The 18516-nt window shown below is 48.2% G+C and overlaps 2 protein-coding genes across 12 annotated transcripts in view; one reads left to right on the plus strand and one right to left on the minus strand.

Annotated features, from left to right (window-relative positions):
• The window catches only part of LOC119164708 (uncharacterized), a 118614-nt gene that overhangs the window by 95670 nt on the left and 4428 nt on the right, over positions 1–18516 (plus strand). Inside the window, exon 6 of one of the 3 annotated variants that reach the window (XM_075874015.1) lies at positions 828–4432. In XM_075874015.1, coding sequence (XP_075730130.1) covers positions 828–4417 — 3590 coding nt within the window. In that variant the 3' untranslated portion in view covers positions 4418–4432. Of the gene's footprint in view, positions 1–827; positions 10048–18516 lie in introns of those variants that run through there. The other 2 variants (XM_075874014.1, XM_075874016.1) reach the window with 2 other exon arrangements.
• The window catches only part of LOC142771973 (DDB1- and CUL4-associated factor 1-like), a 149023-nt gene continuing 145229 nt past the window's right edge, over positions 14723–18516 (minus strand). For 3 of the 9 annotated variants that reach the window (XM_075874007.1, XM_075874005.1, XM_075874009.1), the window contains 2 exons: positions 16366–16490; positions 14723–14970 (listed from right to left, as the gene is read on the minus strand). In XM_075874007.1, the coding sequence (XP_075730122.1) occupies positions 14959–14970; positions 16366–16490 (137 nt within the window). In that variant the 3' untranslated portion in view covers positions 14723–14958. Of the gene's footprint in view, positions 14971–16365; positions 16491–18516 lie in introns of those variants that run through there. The other 6 variants (XM_075874008.1, XM_075874006.1, XM_075874013.1 and 3 more) reach the window with 3 other exon arrangements.

An 18516-nucleotide genomic window follows, 5' to 3' on the forward strand; every position in this document is an offset into this window, starting at 1 on the left:
TACACCGGACATATTTAAAATTTATTTCTTCTTTTTTTTAAAATTGTCGCAAATTTTCCTGATGCTTTCCCTGATACGCAAGAAGTTGGTATTTCCGTAGCCCCGCGCAGGGCTCTCATTAGGAGGGCGAAGTTTAGCCCCACCCCCTCCCACTATATTGGTCGAAACGTGCTGTCGCTTTCCTAAAATTAGGCGATGAAATGCTCTGTCGTGTGGAGGCATGGAAACAACAAAAGCCAAGAGGGTACCCTGACAAGAGCTCGTCCCTTGTCTTTTGTTGTTTTCGCGCGGTTACGCTGCACATCAGGGATCGGCGACCTTTTCAGGCTAACGGCCACTTTCGGTGAGGACGACACCGTGGGGGCCGGACTGCCAACCGGAACGAGAGAAGGGGGTTCGAATTCGTACGCTCGTTATCCGCACAACCGCGCTGCACGTGCCGGGACATCTGCCGCACGCAAACGCAGTGCGAAAGAGTGTCTCCGATTCGCTCTTTTGCCCTCCGCCTGCGTGCGGCAGGTGTTCTCGTATGTGTGGTGTGGCTGTGCGGAAAACGCGTGTGCAGGCCTTTCGCGACGAAGAAAGAAAAGTTGGCGCATTGGGAATACCGTACAGAATTCATTTTAAATCATGCTTAATTTTTGTACACGTGTCACAAGCTTGCAAATGTGATGTGACAGACTTGCACTGGACCCTCATACCACCCTGTGAAGGGACGCTAGTACCGAGGCGTCCAAATACATTATTAGGCGCCGTACCCTCCCTAACCATCGATAGCTCTATGTAGAGTAACACATTAAAACATCTCTTTCTCTTCTACTGTGCAGATGCGTCGGGCCTCATCCGTCGCCTTCTGACCGTGGACCCCGCCAAGCGAGCGACAGTCATCGACATATGCCAGGACCGCTGGGTCAACCAGGGCTTCGACCACTCGCTGCTGCAACTCGCCGAAGACATGTCCAACCTGACGCCCGTGCGATTAGACCTACTTTTGGCGCTGGCCCCGGCATCGCCGACGCCTGAGGAAGCCTTTGACAAGGCCGCCAACCCGCCGGACGGCGCGGAGAAGAGTGACAGCTTCGACTTCCAGCCGGCTGAGCAGTTGAAGAACGACGACTCGGCTGACTTCATTCCGGCAGCGCTGGCTGCCGAGCTAGAGAGCCAGAACATCAAGCGCCAGTGCTCGACAGACGGCAGCCTGATGAGGATGTCCAGCGTGTCACACAAGAACAAGAGGGTGCGTACGTCCGACTCGTCTTCCAGGAAGTCGAGCGTGGGAATGCTGGGAGGACCGTTTGTGCACGACGACGAGTTCGAGGACGAACAGCAGCAGCAGCACCCGCAGGAGGCACCCGCTGAGGCCGTTGACGAGTCCAAAAAGAAGGGGGGCGACGCGACGGCGTCGCCTGTTGTGCAAGACGACAGAGGAGTCCAGGAAGCCCCGGCGACATCCATAAGCGACAAGAAGCCGATAGAACAGGGAGGAGAGGCGGTCGCCGAAAGCGCCCGCAAGCCTGAAGAAGAACCGGCCCAGAAAGAAGAGAAGGAAAAACCTGAAGCGCAGGCCGAACCACAGTCTAAGGACGCCATGGCGCCGACGGAAACGAATGTCGCCGAGAACGCTGCCCTTGCCGAGGCAGCGTCGGTGGAAGAGCAGGCGCCATTGTCGGTAGCGCCCGTGCTGGCGCGAAGAGGCTCGGGGGTGCGATGCCCGGGTAAGATAGTCATTCCAAAATGCCTGAGCACACAGGCGTCTCCGGCAACGAATTCGGCGTCCCCAAAGTTCAAGGACACCAAGAAGCCGCCGCTGCCGCAAACGCCCAAGTCGGCTGCCGCAGAACCACCCTGTATCGTTGCTCCGGAGGACAAAGGTGCGAGACCCGCTTCACCGGCCGCCGCAGCGACGGAAGAGTCCACCGCACCGGAGAAAGTAGTGCACAAGAGAGTTATTCCCGTGCCCAGGCGGCCCAAGAGTAAGAGCCCCCTGGGCGCCAGTCCCAGGGAAAGAGAAGTCGGGTTCCCGACAGCCGCGGCCGAAGGTGACAAGTCGCCATCTGTGGAGAGGAAGCGAGACGCGGTACCTGTGACCTCCAGAGGCATCCTGCGCAGGAGCGCGTCCAAGCCTCAGCGCGAGCTGTCTACTGAAGAAGGCAGCAAGGAACCGGACGTAGCGGACAACGTTCTCCAGAGTACGGCTGAGATCACGCTCAGCAACCGGAAGAAAGCAGAGGAAGAGCAGCAGAAGCAGTCCTCAGCTTTGTGGGACAACGCGGTTCCGGGCACGCCGGAAGAAGAAATTCCCGAACAGGAAGCCCCGCCGCGCAGGATGTCGCCCGAAGGTTCCTCTGCAGACGAGCACGCCAGGCTGGCCGCGGACTCTCCCGTGCGGAGCTACAAGAAGTTCACGTTCGGTAAGGACGGTACATGCATCACGGAGAGCGGTCGCGTCTACGCACAGCCCAAGTCGGACGGCTCGTGGACGACGGTCGAGAAGAAGACCAAGATCACGCGAAGGCCGAGCAACGTGACGAGTGTGGACGAAGAGGTCGTGCGCACTCCTGGCCCGCCACCGAAGGACGAATTGACGGTGCCGCGATCTGCTAGCGGCAGCTCGTCCGAGTCCACCGACATCTTCAACGACATGTTCCCGGACTGGCGCACCTCGAGCCCGTTCGGAAACCTCATGCGAATGAAGAGTTCAATCAAGAAGCTCAACAAGGGCTCCCTGTTCCGCGGCGCGGACCCGTTCGCCAGCATGGAGCCGTTCCGGCGAGAGCGGACGCCCGAGAGGCGGGCCCGCGAGTGGGGAAGGCGCAGCGGCGGCGGCGGCCAGGTGTCCACGTCAACCGACAGGGATTCTTCAGATGAAGACGACTTCGACCTGCACTTCGACAGCTCGCACCCACAAGCCCTGTTCCAGTTCATGCGCAACATGAGTCGCGACTTCCGGAACCACTGGAAAAGCTTCCTGCCTTCCTCGTCTCCTTTCTCGAGGTCTTCCAAGGAGCCGTCCTCGCCGTCCTCCCGACCTCAGAGAGAGACGCTGCTGCGGTTCGTGGTTGACAAGCCGTCGAAGGCGACCGGAAGCGAACCCGGAACGCCGCACAGCCGGGTCGCGGGCGATCCTTTCTCCAAGCGGTCGTCGGGAGTTTGGGACCCCGTCGACAGGGCATCGCTCTTCGGCACGCTGCGAAGGAACAGGCTTCAGGACCTGCCCGGACGTCACCACGCCGACCGCGGCACTTCGCTGGACCGCGGCGCGGGCAACTCAGACTTCTGGGGTGTCCACCAGGATCCGGAAGGAACGCGACACCGGGTCGAAAAGTGGCTGCACTTATCCAACGACAACGCGGATCCTCTCCAGTCACGTGGCGAAGAAGGCGCCCAGCAGCGGTGCCAGCAAAAGTACAACCGTTCGCAAAGCGACAAGTTCAACCTGGGCGAGGAAAGCCGACCCGTCTACCAGAGCGAGATCAGCGTGGAGAGTAACAGGACGGCACCACCGGGGGCTCCCTGCAGCCGCTCCCTGAGCGTCAACGAGCGCGGCGGAGGCCGTAGGCCCCTGGTCCGGATGCAAGTATCCATCAACAACCGGAGCAGCAACCCGAACGCACACATCGTAATCACCACGCCGCCGACGATGTCAGCGCGCACCGAGTGCGGCCTTTGGCCGCAGGACGACTCGGTGCGCCGGGACGACGGTGATTCCCCGGGCGCCGCAGACTCGTCGCTCCTGGAGGCGCTGCAGACGCGCGGGCTGAGAAGCCTGCTGTCGCAGCGCAGCGGCTCTCTGGCACGCGAAGTGAGCCCGAGGCGGGGTGAACCTCCCGACCGCCCAGCGCAGTCCGAGCGAGGTAAGCCCGGCGGATCGAGCCTTGCCCCGCCCGAGACTGCATGCTGCATGGAGACTAACTCTCCTAAGGAGGCCACGCAACAGCGGCCCAAATTCATCCCCGTCTCGATGGAGCGGCGGACGAGCGACGCGAGCGTGCACAGCCCCGGCTCGCGCAGTCCGGGAGAAGAGAGCGTCCAGGAGAGGATCCACAGGAAGAGCTTCTACCCGCGCTTCCACGATGACCCCAGGGCGGCCGCCAGGCGCCGCTCGGCTCTGTGGGACACCGAGTACTCGGGCCTCTGGAGCCAGGAGCTGAGAGACCGAGACGACGCGGCGCTGCTGAGGAAGTCTCGAAGCTTGTGGGACAACAACCACGTAAGAGAGCCCAGAAGTCGCTCCGTGGCCAGGACGGCGGCCGGGACCCCGCTGTCGGTCGCGCCCCCGCAACTAAGCCGGCACGGGCAGCTGTGGGACCTAAGCTTCGACGACGTACCCGGCGACAACGGCATCAGAAACTACCGCTGCAACAGGACAGAGTCCAAGGACTATGATAGCCTTGAAAGTGACGGGCCACCGTCTTAGGAACTACGAAGCATGGTGTGTGTGTGCGTGTGTTAATTTAATTGGTGGGGCTGTTCCCCGCATATTAGTGTCGCATGGTGGTGTGATGCCCGGTGCACTAGGCAATGAAAGATGCTCATGGAAGCGCTAGTCCTTTTTTTTTTTCATTCTCCTTCTCTGCTCTTAATGAGCCGAAATTGAATCTGTGCACGCAGTTTCAGCATATTGTGGCTGAGAACCAGTGCGTAATGGCCACTAGCTGCCGCGACTGAAGCTCAAAGCAATAGGTACAATATGGCGTCTCTATAACTTATATAAAGCGAACAAAATATCAATTTTTATGTACCAAAGCAATGCGTGCGCGAACAGCGATGCCATTTTGAGCTTGCCGCTAAAAACGCGGGAATACACAGATTCGCTATGTCATCATATGCTGATGTGGCATGCACGATTGGTACAGCTTAACACAGTCATATTTTTCATTCAGTGACAAGCTGGTCATTTATGAGAAGTGTTCCATACAAATGGCATTCTGCAGTGGCTCGGACGTGAGCGGAATAGTACTTTTTTTTTTTACTTTGATGCAGAAAATAGTTCGTTTCTGCGATGATCGACTAAGTTTTTACAAACGTGACGTACACGTTGGCAATAAGATTGTTTTCCGTTTTTTTTTTCTGTTGTGCTGTACTTGGGTTTCAGTGCTTTCTTGGGCTGCTTTGCAAGCTTTGTGTTTCGCGCTGCTAATTCGCTCAGAAGCGAAGAAACTGATACTTTATTGTCTCTCTTGCTTGTACCGCTCAAATACTCTCATCTCAGTCGCCGACTCTAAGCCCATCGTTTCTAAAGCTTGCTTGTGTCCATCCTGGGCACAATCGTCTTGCTGTCGCAGCCGATTTTGTTTTCGCGCTGCCTAGAAAGCCCCTGCCGAGCAAACCCGTTGTGATGCTTTTATTGATCTTTTTTTTCCTCGGATGTTTTTGCAAGCAGGTGAAGTTAGAATGCGCTGTTTTCAGATGCGAAGCAGCTCTTTGGTGGTGGTGGTAGTGGTTAGAAGAGGAAAAAGGCCCCTGATTTCTGCAGCCCAGTAGGGAGCACGGCGCAGTGCCTAGCTAGCTTCTGTAACGCTAACCCTCCGTCCGCACCGCTCCCCTCGCCGCAGGTGTTGGAGCGGTGCCAAGTAGCTCACGCCCTCCTAGCAGTGCGCGGTGACCTCTCTCTCCCTCGCCTGCCATGAGCTCTATTCCTTCACCCTCTCCACCGCGCGCAACACTCGAGCCCACTCCTCACGTGGGCATATTCTCACCCGCGCCAGCTCTCTCCATTTGTTGGCGAGAAGAAGCCGCAAGCCAACGGGTGCACGCGCTTTGAGAATCTCGCAGCGCCGACAATGTGGCCAGTGCGCCGCTGCTTACCGCGCGATCGCGCCGATGGGTGGGACGCCGTCGCGGCATGCTTCCCGCTAGTACCTTTCCCTGCTGTCGCCGGCGTCGCGAGGGTTAGCGAAGCCGCTCGCGTAGACACCAACAAGGCGCGAGCCAGGGAAGCCGAAGGCGAGCGTCGGCAGTGGAAGACTAGCGTCGCCGACGAGGTGCGAGTCAAGAACACCGAACGCGTTCGAGAATACAGACGGTGCACGGGTAATACTGACGAGACGCGAGCCAAGGAAGCGGAGCGCAAGCATCTTCATCGCGTTTCGCCTCCCGTGTCTGTGTTTCAAACAAACGTTTACTCGAGCAATCGCTACACCGAGTTTCGCTTCAAGCCGGTCTTACAGCACCCGCGTTCACATCTCATCAGGATTCCCTTTGGGGAGATGGTCCATAGTTTTTTTTTGGATGGACCGACTTTAACGGCACTTTTTTGAAATGGTGTGTAGTAATCGCTGCAGCCATTTTCTTATATTTTAAATATTGTGACGCTTATCGCCGTGGAGCTCAAATCAATGGCTTGCCCCCTTGGCCACAGATTAGAATACTGCTATGTCAGGGTGAAAGGTCACTCCTTGAGTGCGTCTGAAATGTTAATAATATGCATACCATCGCTTTAGTAACAAAGATGATCAGGTGAATGCAAGACAAAATTTGCGCCACCACAAAGCCCGATGACGTGGTAGTTCCTCAGTGCATGCAATTTCAAGTACATATTAATGCCGACACTCAAACAATCTATGATAAAAAATGAACATTGTAGTGCTTTACAAGACTTACCAAAGTGCACTTGATTATTTCTGTTCGATTTCTATTAAAAAAACGAACTTCTTTATGCTATTTTAGTGAACGGCGCGGGTTGTCCGGAAGTCCCGTTACCACTGGTGTATAATCTGATGGCGCTGTTGCGTCTCCGTTGGACTTTCTTCACTACATTTCGGCGCACGCTACGAGGGTTCCTTTATAATGTGGAGGTGTATTTAATTTATAGCCCAATCCCTCTGAAAGGACACGTCTTCATTTACATCTGGACGAGTATACTGCAACTTCGATTGATTGATATGTGGGGTCGGCGCCAATGTTTGTCTCCAAATTACTTGGAAGCATCTCGGACTGCGCCAATGGGGCTCGCCCTGTGCGGCCGTGCACTAGCTCAACAGAGGGCCCAGTGGCGCTTCCATTCATAAAGGCCCCGTCAAGGCCTGACCGCATATACGCATTGCAGCGCTTCAGCGCGTAGCTTTCCGACATGGCACCGCGCCACCTCCTTATGAAGGGAGAATGCACGTAGTTTCACGTAGCCGCGCGCCCTCCCTACAAGGAGATGGCACGGCGGCGCCGCGTCACGAAGCCACGCTGCAAGGCGTAGGCGGGGTCAGGCCTACCAAATCACGCCGTGTCCTCCTCCTCGTGCATTTCGCTCTCCCCAGCGGCTGTCGTGACGTCGACTGTCGGATTAGGTGACGTCGCGAACAACATACGCTGTCGACTGTGGGTGAACTGCAAGAAGCGCGTGGCTTCTTGACGCGTCGTCGGGTCCTCTCCCCACGGAAAGAAAAGGTGCGTGGCTGCTCGCCCTCTTTTCCTTTGAGAGAGGCCGCGGCGCCGCGTCAAGAAAATCACGCGCTGACGCTTTGCAACGGGTATGTGTGGTCAGGCCTTTAGTCACCGCGCGGCGATGAGCAAAACTCCGAGAGTTGGAGAGACGAGTCGGCGATGCGAGCGTAGCGAGGAACGAAAGCAGAAAGGAGTGCATTTCGCTTGTCAAAAGCCGCAACTCTGCTAGCGTTCACCGTGATCTCTTGCACAACTGCAATGCGACATCGAATTTGATTTGCTGATGGCTTAGGGGCCTTGTAAGGACCCTGAAAAATATCTCTGAAGGCTTTTTATAGAATTTGACTCCGCTTTTTTTCTGTCCTTGGCGCAACAGTAAGCATTTTTCGAAAGTATGAACGCGAACATAAGAATCAGTCAAGCACCATGTACGTTTTAAAAATTTCTTATAAGCTATAAAGTGATAGATCTTTTTGACGAGAACTAAATACGTTTGCCTGACTGCATTAAGAATGAAGTGTTGTGATACAACCGCAGAAGCCTTACGTATGTGTTGTGCGATCCGCCTCTTCATGAATTCGAATGGCAGAATAAGCTTACTTCACTGAATCAAATGCACAAAAATCGTGTTTTTTAAAACAGGAAGTTTGTTATAGGGCTGTTTTTATTAAACAGAGGTTCCGAGCTGCTGTACAATTCTTGACAAAAGTACAATTATTATTTTTTTGTGCATAAAGAGCAAAAATATTTATGCCTAGAAAGGTCTAGAAGCCTCATGATAATAAATGACACAGCCGATTGTTGCAATAATCAGCTGATACTTAGTTCAACATATCATTTGGGTGGACCACTCTATTCGCCAGATTCTGCTACAAATCTATGCATGCACCCAGATAGCCATTAAGTAAATAAAAATCTCTACAATAAAATCAAAACCCAGTTAACACCAGCATATTGCTTATTTCGTGGCTGTTTATCACCACTCTCAGAATATGTTGAGCATCCCCTGGGAAATGGTGCATTTCACAGTTTTGCAAACACTATCAAACCTATATAGTGCAATGACAACTTGTGCAAAGACATGAACTATTTGAGAAGTATTGCATCAAGACTTCAAGTTTGTTTTTCCTGTTGAATGTTGATGTATTACCTTTTGTCCAATGACCAACTGGTGCTGTTGTCACTTTCTGATACCAGAAATCATGTGCAACTTCTTAATGTCTTTGATGTTCATCATATATTTTTTTAAAAGAATTTACAGCCCCTCCATGAAAAATGCAATGCTTATGATGAACTCAACAAGTCAGTCGCTTGATTGTAAAAAAATTGTGTGCTAGATGTAAAAATTTTCAGCCAATATCAATAAAAAGAAGAGGTTTTGACAAGTGAAAAAACAATAACCTATATGCTTCATGCAGCTGCACATGTAGACTTTCTATTCATGAAAATCAATAGCCTTTGAGTGGTCAAAGTAACAAGAAATTATTGCTCTATTATTCAGCTTGAATAAGGAGTGTTTGAAAATATGCACTTGTTAAAAAGACTTGGAAGCCAAAACGCTCTGAACTTGTTATATCCGACATATCAACGTTTTACAGCTGTTAATGTTACTTGTTTACACTAAAGATCAATGTGAGACCTTGTGGAAACCGTATTGTGACAATCCGATTGTGGTTTACAATACCTGTACTTGGTTCTCCTTGTGTTAAACCCATTAAGACAACTGTGCAATGATGAGTTGTCAACGGCAGAGATGTTTCGTTGGTAGCGTCACAACGAGAACACCAGTGTTAACTTTCTCTTGTAACTGTCCCCAAGTGCAAATGAGGGTGCAATGAATTGTTTTTTGCGCAAGTGTATATGAAGTATTTGTTTGTGAGGCTAGCTATTTAAAATAGGGCATTTTGTGAACAAGACTGTACTCTTTACTACAACCATGTGTTTTCGTTTAAATGTTTCTAGAATTTTCCTCTTTGTATTTGAAGCAGGAATGCTGAAATGGTTAACCAAAAAAGGTATTGCGACTGCTCAAATGAAAGATGTCGCGATTCTTAATGTCAGAGCACTGTAAGATGTCCAAAGATTACTGCTGTAGACAGAGTGAACGCTTTGACATTATCCTTTTGTACTGAATGCTTTTGTGTAACCATTTCAGGATTCCGTAATAAGAGTATCAGCATGAAATTATTTTTTAACGGTGTTGACTGTTGTGATGATACCTGTGTGCTTACATTTTATGATAAAGGCACTTTCTCCAGTAACATTGAGAGTATGAAGAGTCGTTGTTGCAAATAGGCCCAGAATTGAAACGCTAAGCATAAAAAGGGGCATGGTGCAACATGAAAAACTTAAGAGTGTGCCTGTTTTTTTTTTATGTTGAAGCAACCCTTTTTTTTTACTTCGTCCTAGCTCACATCATAATAGCTCTAGTCAGAAAGCCGGAATGTGAAAGGCAAGTTGTATACATTATCGAAGCTCAGTCGTCAGATGCAACTTCCTGGGTCAAGCGATTTGCTGCAAGTGTTGTTGAAAGTGTGTTGCTTTTATGCGAATGAACATGAAGTGGAGTGATCCGTCCGTGCGAAAGTGTGCAGCCACTTGCAGAATGCGGTGTTGGTGATGTGTTGTTTCCCAGCGACAATAAACGAAAGGATGATGCAACGTGCAGTTGTGTCGTTGGCTGGAACTTGAATCTTCCGTGCTTAACATTATGGGCATGCATGTGTGTGTGATTGCTTCACTAAACGCACCAGACATGTTCAGTACTGTGCATGCCATGAATATTATGACTTGGGACAAATGTGAACACTCCCTACTCGTATGGGTGTACAGCTAAGAAGCGCAGTGTAAAACTTGACGTTTTTTTCTTTCTTGCAAAGTAAAAAACTGTGTCGCACTTGAGAAACAAAATGGCAACAACGGGTAACAGGAGTGAACTATCTGAATTTTGCCTTAAGAGGGCATGGTAGGGTATACGGTATATGTCACTTTTTACGTAATATTTTACAATCCACTGCAAGTATTCACATCGAATTTGACGGGCACACAAAGAACGCGACTGGTTATTGCGCGGCACCCCTTCTTTGTGTCTCCATTGCTTCTCCTTTCTAAGGCCCATTCCCAAATTATAAAGTGGGTTCACCCATCCAATTTTTTTTTTTTTCGTGGAACCACCAAAAGGAGTGTAATGATAATAAGCCGTGTTATTGTAGAGACTCGTAGGTTACATCTGAATTATAAATAGGGTATCCTTTATGGAGTTTTTGTGAAAAAAAAATTACTGCATGCACAAAGCCCCAGAGGGTGACATAATTTCACTTTTTACAAAATCAACAACTTTCACAGTTCAGATTGTTTCCAACTTGTTGGGTTATGCATGCAAAGTTTCATCGATATCGATTCAATATTTTTTTTAGAAAAGGTACATTGAAGTTGGAAAATATTTTTAAAAAGTCATTTGAGAAAAACTGGACTTTTATATGCGCATATTGCTCACCACAGAGGGCGCGTGGCGCACTTTGGTGTGGCATTTAGGCCGCTTAGAGCAGCCGCTCAACGTCGGGCTTCCACAGGTTTGTTCCTCAGAGTGAAGAGATTTGTCGGTGTAAAAATTGCAAATTAGATTTTTGGGGAGTTTATCGTACCGTACCACCTTAAGAACCGGTGGCAGCGCACAAACATACCTGCCAAGTTCAAGGAATCTGAATCCGGGAGATTTCCGCAACAAAAGGAGGTGGGGGGGGGGGAAACCAACGACAAACAAAAAAAAAAAAACATCGCAAAAAACAAAAGGTGGTGGTGGTGGGGGGGGTCTAAATTGCAAGCGCCAACATCAGCGTTGCAGTCTTATAGTGGGTAGGAGTAGCCGAACACACAAGGGTAGAGTTTTCTCTAAGGTGAGAGTTTCAAAGGATGAACACAACTAGCAGAATCTATTTATCTATTTCAGTCAAAACAACTGAACCGAGACACACGTAAATGGATGGGACGGCGCGCAGCTGGCTGCCGCAAAAGCGCTGGTCAAAGGTTTGCACACTGCTAGATTCTTTTGACAGGAACCCCAACACGCGTCTGGCCCCTTTTTATTGAGATAGCATTTATATAGACAGTCAAGCTGTGTTTTTTTTTTTTTTGGCCGTCGCCAGCACCGCCGTCCTTCATCGTATATGTATGCATATGTGTATATGTATATATATATAAACACTAAAAAAAAAGCAGCCCACGCTCGGCGCTGAGCTCGTCGCGATGCGCCGACGCGTGCTTATCTCTCACGTGTACTTTGCCCCATGGATGATGCCTGTGCGCGCTCGCTTATCCTTTGGTGGGGGAATCGTGGGCCTTCGGCTTTCACTGAAACGAAAGCGTTAGTTGCCGGGCCCGCAAAGGTCACTTTGGTCTCTGCACAGGCCCTTTTTGCGAAAACAGCGCGCTTTTCATACACAGTGAGGTATGACAACAGGGACGCTTGTTAATTTGTACTCATCGGTACCTGTGATTACGTATCGTGCATCGTTTTTGTTTAAACAGCGCTTTACGTGTCGAGCGGTAAACGTTGTTAGTTCGCTCTCGTCCTGCGAGTATCGTTTTCGTGCGTGATTCGTGTGTGAGCAGCGCACTGCACGTTTCGATCTGCTTGCCATTCTCATTCAAAGTTGTTGCTTTCGCATTTATTGCTTCGTCCTTGCGGCGAAACTGCAACTTTATTTTTTTTTACGTATTTACCGCTTTTAACCTACCGCTGCATGCCCCCGGAGCTCATAGATTGCTTTTGCGATGTGGCAAACGGTAGTTCATTTTACGATCCCCATGCGCTTGGCTGCACACGCGCCTTCAAAACTAAGTCGTTTTATGCCATCCACGATAGCATCTTCCGCACTTCTGTTCGCAGAGTTTGCGGGAAGCAGCGTTGCTTTGACTGGTTGAGCGCACACTTTCGGGGTTCTGTCAGTTACGTCGTCGCCATGCATAACCATGTCAAAAGCGGCCGCGGTTTCGTCCACAGCGGTTGTGTCAACTTCAATCACACGCTCTGTAGAAGACGATGCGTGCGCCGGTTGCACGCGTACTTCCGAAGCTTCGAGTACGCTGCTCTCAGCCTTCGTACCGCGATTTGCTTACTAAAGTTTGTATCACCCACCACGATTAGGAAATGTGTTTGAGACATTCGACTTGAGGCCTAATGAACAAAGCAAAGTTTGGCTGGGGAATTTCAGGAAATGCGTATCTGCCGCGGTTTCCCATCACTGAGATTGTACTGTACGTTTAGATGAACGCCTTTTAAAGTCATTTATAATAAAATAGGATAGGTTTGAAAAGCCCGGAGCAGAATGAGCTGCTTTTTTGTCAATGCGGTCAGATCACGCACAGAAACTTCGATTTCCGGAAGATTTTCATGACAACCGTAAAACCGTGCAAAACGGTCGAAATCCGGAAGACTTGGCAGGTATGCACAAAGCAATGCTGAGGCGTGATCGTGGATGGATAAAAACGATGGCTGTTAGAAATGACTAGAGAACACATTTTAGGCACAGACACATTTTGTTCCTTGTGCTACTATTGTGCCAGTTTTGTATAAGAGCACAAATTGGAGCTTAACAAGGACTTAGTTTTCTTATAGTGCCTGTAAATGCCTATTATGGCGTTTGTCTTAAATTGTAACGCATGCCTATAAATGCCTATTCTCAGAAGTAGTGCCTATCTGAACACTACTTAGGCTCAAGTTTTGCATTTCAATGCCCTTTAAAAGGGTTGTTTAAGTTACTGGGCAACACTGCATGTTAAACTCTACAAGGGCCAACGTATAATGCCAACTTATAAACCCGTTGCTGGCAGCAGTGATGTTGGACGCGCCGGCCGGCATACACAACTTTGCCACCATGCTGGCTGCAGCTGATGAATACGAAACCACTCATAGCCGCCAGAGGAAAGGAGTGAATAGCGAAAGAAAAAAGAAAAATGTGATGTACACACAGCTTTTGGTTAGTAATTTACTTGTGGTATTCATCACCAGGGAAAAAAACTGGCTCTACACAATTTATAGAGCTATCCGCCCCTTGTTTTTTCCGGTGGTCTGTTTCTTTAGCAGTCTAGCTACTGTGCCCTTCTCAGCCATGCAAAAAAGACACCCAGAAACATGTTGAACAGTGGACACACGACTTGTCAAGCTGTAAAATAAATGGAGACACCGTTTTGCAAACCATGTGGCACAATAGAGACAGCCATGTCCAAGTGCCTGCATTTTTGTGCAGATACGGGTTGCACATGAGTTCTAACTTATTTGCGCTAATGTGAAAAATTTTTTGCCTATATTTAGGATATCGGAGGCCCAAGACATGTTGTGCCTGCCTATTTTTGGCACCTAAAAAGTTTTTTGTCGCTTGGAAAGCTGGCCTCCAAGTAATGATTTTTCGTGGAGTGCACACACTACAAGAGGAACACAGACAGGAAGAAAAGCGACAGCCAAACTTATTTTTTGCAGTTTCATATGTAGCAATCAATTCTATGGTTAAACACAATTTTGGAAGGTAGCATCATATTAGGACATTTTAACCTCAAACACTATGTACATTAGTCTGTACCAATGAGTTTGTAATGTAGGCCAACGCCACAAGTCCAACAGTAAGTGACCTCGGAATCGGAGAACATTGCAGGGTATACGAGTGAGACTATTTTTAATCGCAGAGAAAATTGACTGCTGTGCTTTCGGTCATCCGAGTGGAACCACTATTGCCTTTTTAAAGCCCATCTCCGGCAATTTCTTCACCATGTAATGATAATGGTAACCGTATATATTGAGCAGATCATGCGTCTAAAATCATTTTGGGAAAACGCTGCAGGTTAATACTATAGTCGCACTAGGGTATTATCTTTCATTGTTTGCACAGTATGGTATTACTGAAACTGCTAGAGCCTCCTGTAGTTACCAGCGAGGAGACTTGTAAATGTACATTACTCTCGCCTTCCTGAAACTGCAGCGGGTCGTTTCCGCTCGCCGGTCCCTGTAGCCAGCCTGATGCTACACAATGTGGTCAGCGAATTTGGGGAAGCCAAAAGAGTGCTTAGAGGAAATCAATGAAATTTGTAAGCGATTTGTGTACCTGCCAAGCCCTGCGATTTTGAAATAATTAGGGAAGTGTACGGAGTGACATGCCCAGAAAATTTCAAGATCCACTGACATTTAACAAAGATAGTCTCAAGTTCTATCAGATCGTAGGTGGCAGAGTTTGATGCCATGTTGTGAAGCAGAGAGGCATCTGCCAAGCCGTGGTGCATATGTAGTGAAAGACCACTTGCCATGTTATGGCAAAAGTAAAAAAAAAATCAGACATTGAAGGCAGGAGACTTGAGTAAAAAAGAGGTTTTAATCACTTTCAAGAACAAGAACTTCCGTGTGTTCCGAGAGAAGTGACGAGGCACGCCGTGAACTCGAGTTTCATGCGCAAGGAACACAAGCACGCAGTTTTCCTTCAGTTCATTCGACGCCCGACATAAAAACGATGTGCAGGCAATAGTGAAATTTATTCGTCGCCATGCCGCCATCGCTCCACCCTTCCATGGCAAGCCACCTTCGCTGCTTGATCACCTTGTCCGCTGCAGTTGGGAAAATTTTGTTGCTCAAACGGAAGAGGAAAAGAAACGGGTGCAAGCACATAACAGAAGAACAGGAGGAAAAAAAAAAAAACAGAGGAAATACAGTCAATTGCCTCTATAACGAAATTCTTGCGTGATAATAGTTTCGTTACATCCTGGCCGAGTTCTTTTCTTTTATGCACATTATTGCAAATGCCTTCTGCTACATCAGGTTTGCCTATACAGCACAGAAACTGAGGTGTTACCGACACCCAATCACTCATTACAAGAAATGTTCCCTGACAATTGGCACATGAAAGGCAAAGCATGCGAAGATATTCTAAGAATCTCAACTCTTGGTCTGTTTCTTTCAGTGAAAAATGTGTTCAAGTTAACAGCAGAATGATCAGAGAAGAACAGAAAGGTGACACTGTTTGTCATGTGAATAAGGAATATCGGTAAGGTGAACAGTAGAGGTGCTTATCGTACAGGTACGCAGTAAGTCGGGAAAGCACTCTAGGTTTACATGCACACAACGAATCCTGGACTGTTACGACTAAATATACACAAAATTTGTAATCTTTTTGCTCACTAAAGACGCATAACGTGCACTGCACGACCATGTAAGTATGCTATCATAACATCATTACAAAGAAACTTCCATAACAGAGGTCCCAAGAAATTCGTCGCAGAGGCCTTGACTGTATCTAGGATTTCATCCAACACTCGCGCAAGATTGCATCAGCTCAGCGAGCAAGATTCTGTCGGCATGCAATGCAACAAAATGGAAATCGGGAAAGCACATAACGAGAAGAACGTGTGGGCAGGTGGGAGTAAAATAAGCGACAAACCAAAACACATGCAAGTGGCAGAAAAGCATGTGAGCTAATTAGCAGCCTGGTGGGTAACTAGAGCACGCATTATTGACGGCCTGAGCTGTCAAAAAAATACTGGGAGAATGGCCTATAGGACTAGGGAGGGAGGATAGTGGCAGGAGAAGAGGCCTAAGACATGCCACAAGGAGTGATGCGGCAGCGGATAATGCAGAATATTGTCTTCGGTACTTGCGCGGGCACCAACATCACGGCGTACGTCTGACGGCGAGTTCTGTCCGCACGCCCAGAGAAAACCCAAGTGTGTCGCCACACACCAACGGTCCACCACTGCACTTCGTAAACTTGCGCGTTATAAAATGACGACGGGAAGAGATTTAATCACAGTAAGCAGACTGTCCTTCCTGCCGGTCAGAGGGTAGTCAAGTTGTAGTATGTTACAAGTCTATAATATAAATTAAAAGTTTTTTTTCCTCTGCCTTCTCTCTTCTCTTCACACACACAGTCAATCACCGTGTTCTGACGCTGCGGCCATGACTTGTGGCATTCTCCCGGTTCAGATTTCGTTCAGTGCAAAAAGTACCTGGTCTTCGTCCGAATCGTCCGAGTCATCGGATCCATCGTCGCTCACGTCTGAGAGACTGAACGCCACATCATCCCCATCGTCGTCATCATCGTTATCGTGCTCGTCGGCGTCCATGTCTTCTGCTAAGAAGTGAAAGAACACGGAGGGGGAGGATTGGGAAAGAAACAAGAGCGTATCACAATGGGCCGGTACTGCGAAGCTGAATCAAAGGGGGCTTTCAGCTTGTACGTACGGTACTTGCTTACGTTACCAAACAACAGAAGGAATCTGCACACGCATGGGCCTTGACGAAACATGAACGACTTGCCAAATAAGCCTTACATATAGGACCACACTTTGCACATCTACCCGTGTTTATGGCCACACGTGATAACTATTTGTGGAGGCTTCAGCCGTCGAGCATCCTTTTGCGAATACTCCAACCTCCGAGTCAATATAAACCCAAGTGCAAGCGCCAATCACAATCACCCTGTTCCAGCCGGATTACCGACGCTAGATTTGGCGACCTAAAATACCGAAGCCGTAACCATGAGATGCCTAAAGCACCGACAGGCTGGAGAGGTGGCACCATCTAGCGAGACGAAGATGAACCAGGCATGCACAAAATTGTTACTGTAGAAACCTTGTGCATTTCACGTCTGGTGTAAATGCCTTACAGCGGTGCAATTACGAGCGAGTTCCCTCTTTAATAACTTTCCCTCTCAAAAACACTAGGCAAAAACAAGTGTATCCTTGACTGTGGTTGCACGAAATGTCACAAAATGTTGACAGCATTCATCCAATAACCCGGTATTCCTGCACCCCTTTGAGTATACTAGGATAATGTGCATGCTAAAAACCTCTCTTTTGAATTTGTAGCAGCGGTGATTCAATCTTATATTATAAAAAAATGTAGTTTAAATGCAGTTAATATTACCATTTAGTGTTTTGTGCAAACGTAGAAGCACACGTTTATGCACGTATGCAAATGCAATATCGGGAGCTAGAACCTTGCTGAAACATGGGTTCTGGAAATGTGGTAAACGCTATTTTGTATGCTGGTAACACAGTAATGTTAAAAATATATGCCGAAGCTAAAAGCCCCAAACAGTTGAGTGAAAAACATGAAAGAAATAATGGGTTAGCTTATCCGCACACAAAGAAAAAAAAAAGCAACAACATAATGCCATTATTTAGCATTAACATATGTTCAGTGAGCTGACACTCAAGCAAATAATGACAACGGAGAAAAAACAACATCAGCGCCAAGTTCAAAAACTTCATTGCTAAAAAATAGTGCCCAATGCATACTGTGGACAATAGCGAAGCACCCGTTCCAATAATTAAGCATAACTTTCTAAAAAGGCACTCTACTTATAAATCAATGGTCCATGTTATACGTAGGATACTGTTCTCAAGCAATAAAAAACTAACGTTTTTTCATGAGCTGGAAATAAATATGCTTTTAAGTACTATAGCTTTTTCGTCAATATTGATTTTTTCCATTACTTCTACTGAAGAGCGTACTTAGTAATTGGATAGGATACACATTAACAAATATAAATTAATTTATGCTCCTAGCACATGCCTACCACACCTAAGAATACGACAATAAACATACCACTACAACACAATGAAATAACAGCGGCCACTTAGACAGCTGGCATTGTGATAAACGTCTTGAAAAATTGGCATACACTAGGAGTGGTGCTGCTACACCGCACGATCATGAACAAAGAATGCAGATCCTGAAACGCCACTACAATCAGTTTGTAGCATAAGCAGAAACATATGCTTAAAGACTGAGTGAAGTGCACTAGGTGTGAAAAACTGGGGGTTTTTACAACAGGTACATAACACAGCGTACAATAATACACTGTAACCTGGTGTATAGCTACGAAACTACCTATATGTTCTAGCATTTATTTCACATGCTGCATCAGTTGCAATATGTAACATCTGGGAGGCATCACTTCTCTATGAGTACACAATTCAAACACGAAAAGTCTTGCAACGTAATTTTTTCACCCCATTTATTCCTGTCTGCAAACGGTTTTCATGCAGCAGGTGCCAAATGCTGCTATGACTCTGCACCACTTACACTGTTTAACCCCTTCTAGTTGACACACAAGTTGGATGCACCCAATTTTCTAGTTAATTCTTTGAAGA

This window comes from Rhipicephalus microplus, chromosome 9 (assembly GCF_043290135.1).
Source record: "Rhipicephalus microplus isolate Deutch F79 chromosome 9, USDA_Rmic, whole genome shotgun sequence".
NCBI classification, from domain to species: Eukaryota; Metazoa; Arthropoda; class Arachnida; order Ixodida; family Ixodidae; genus Rhipicephalus; species Rhipicephalus microplus.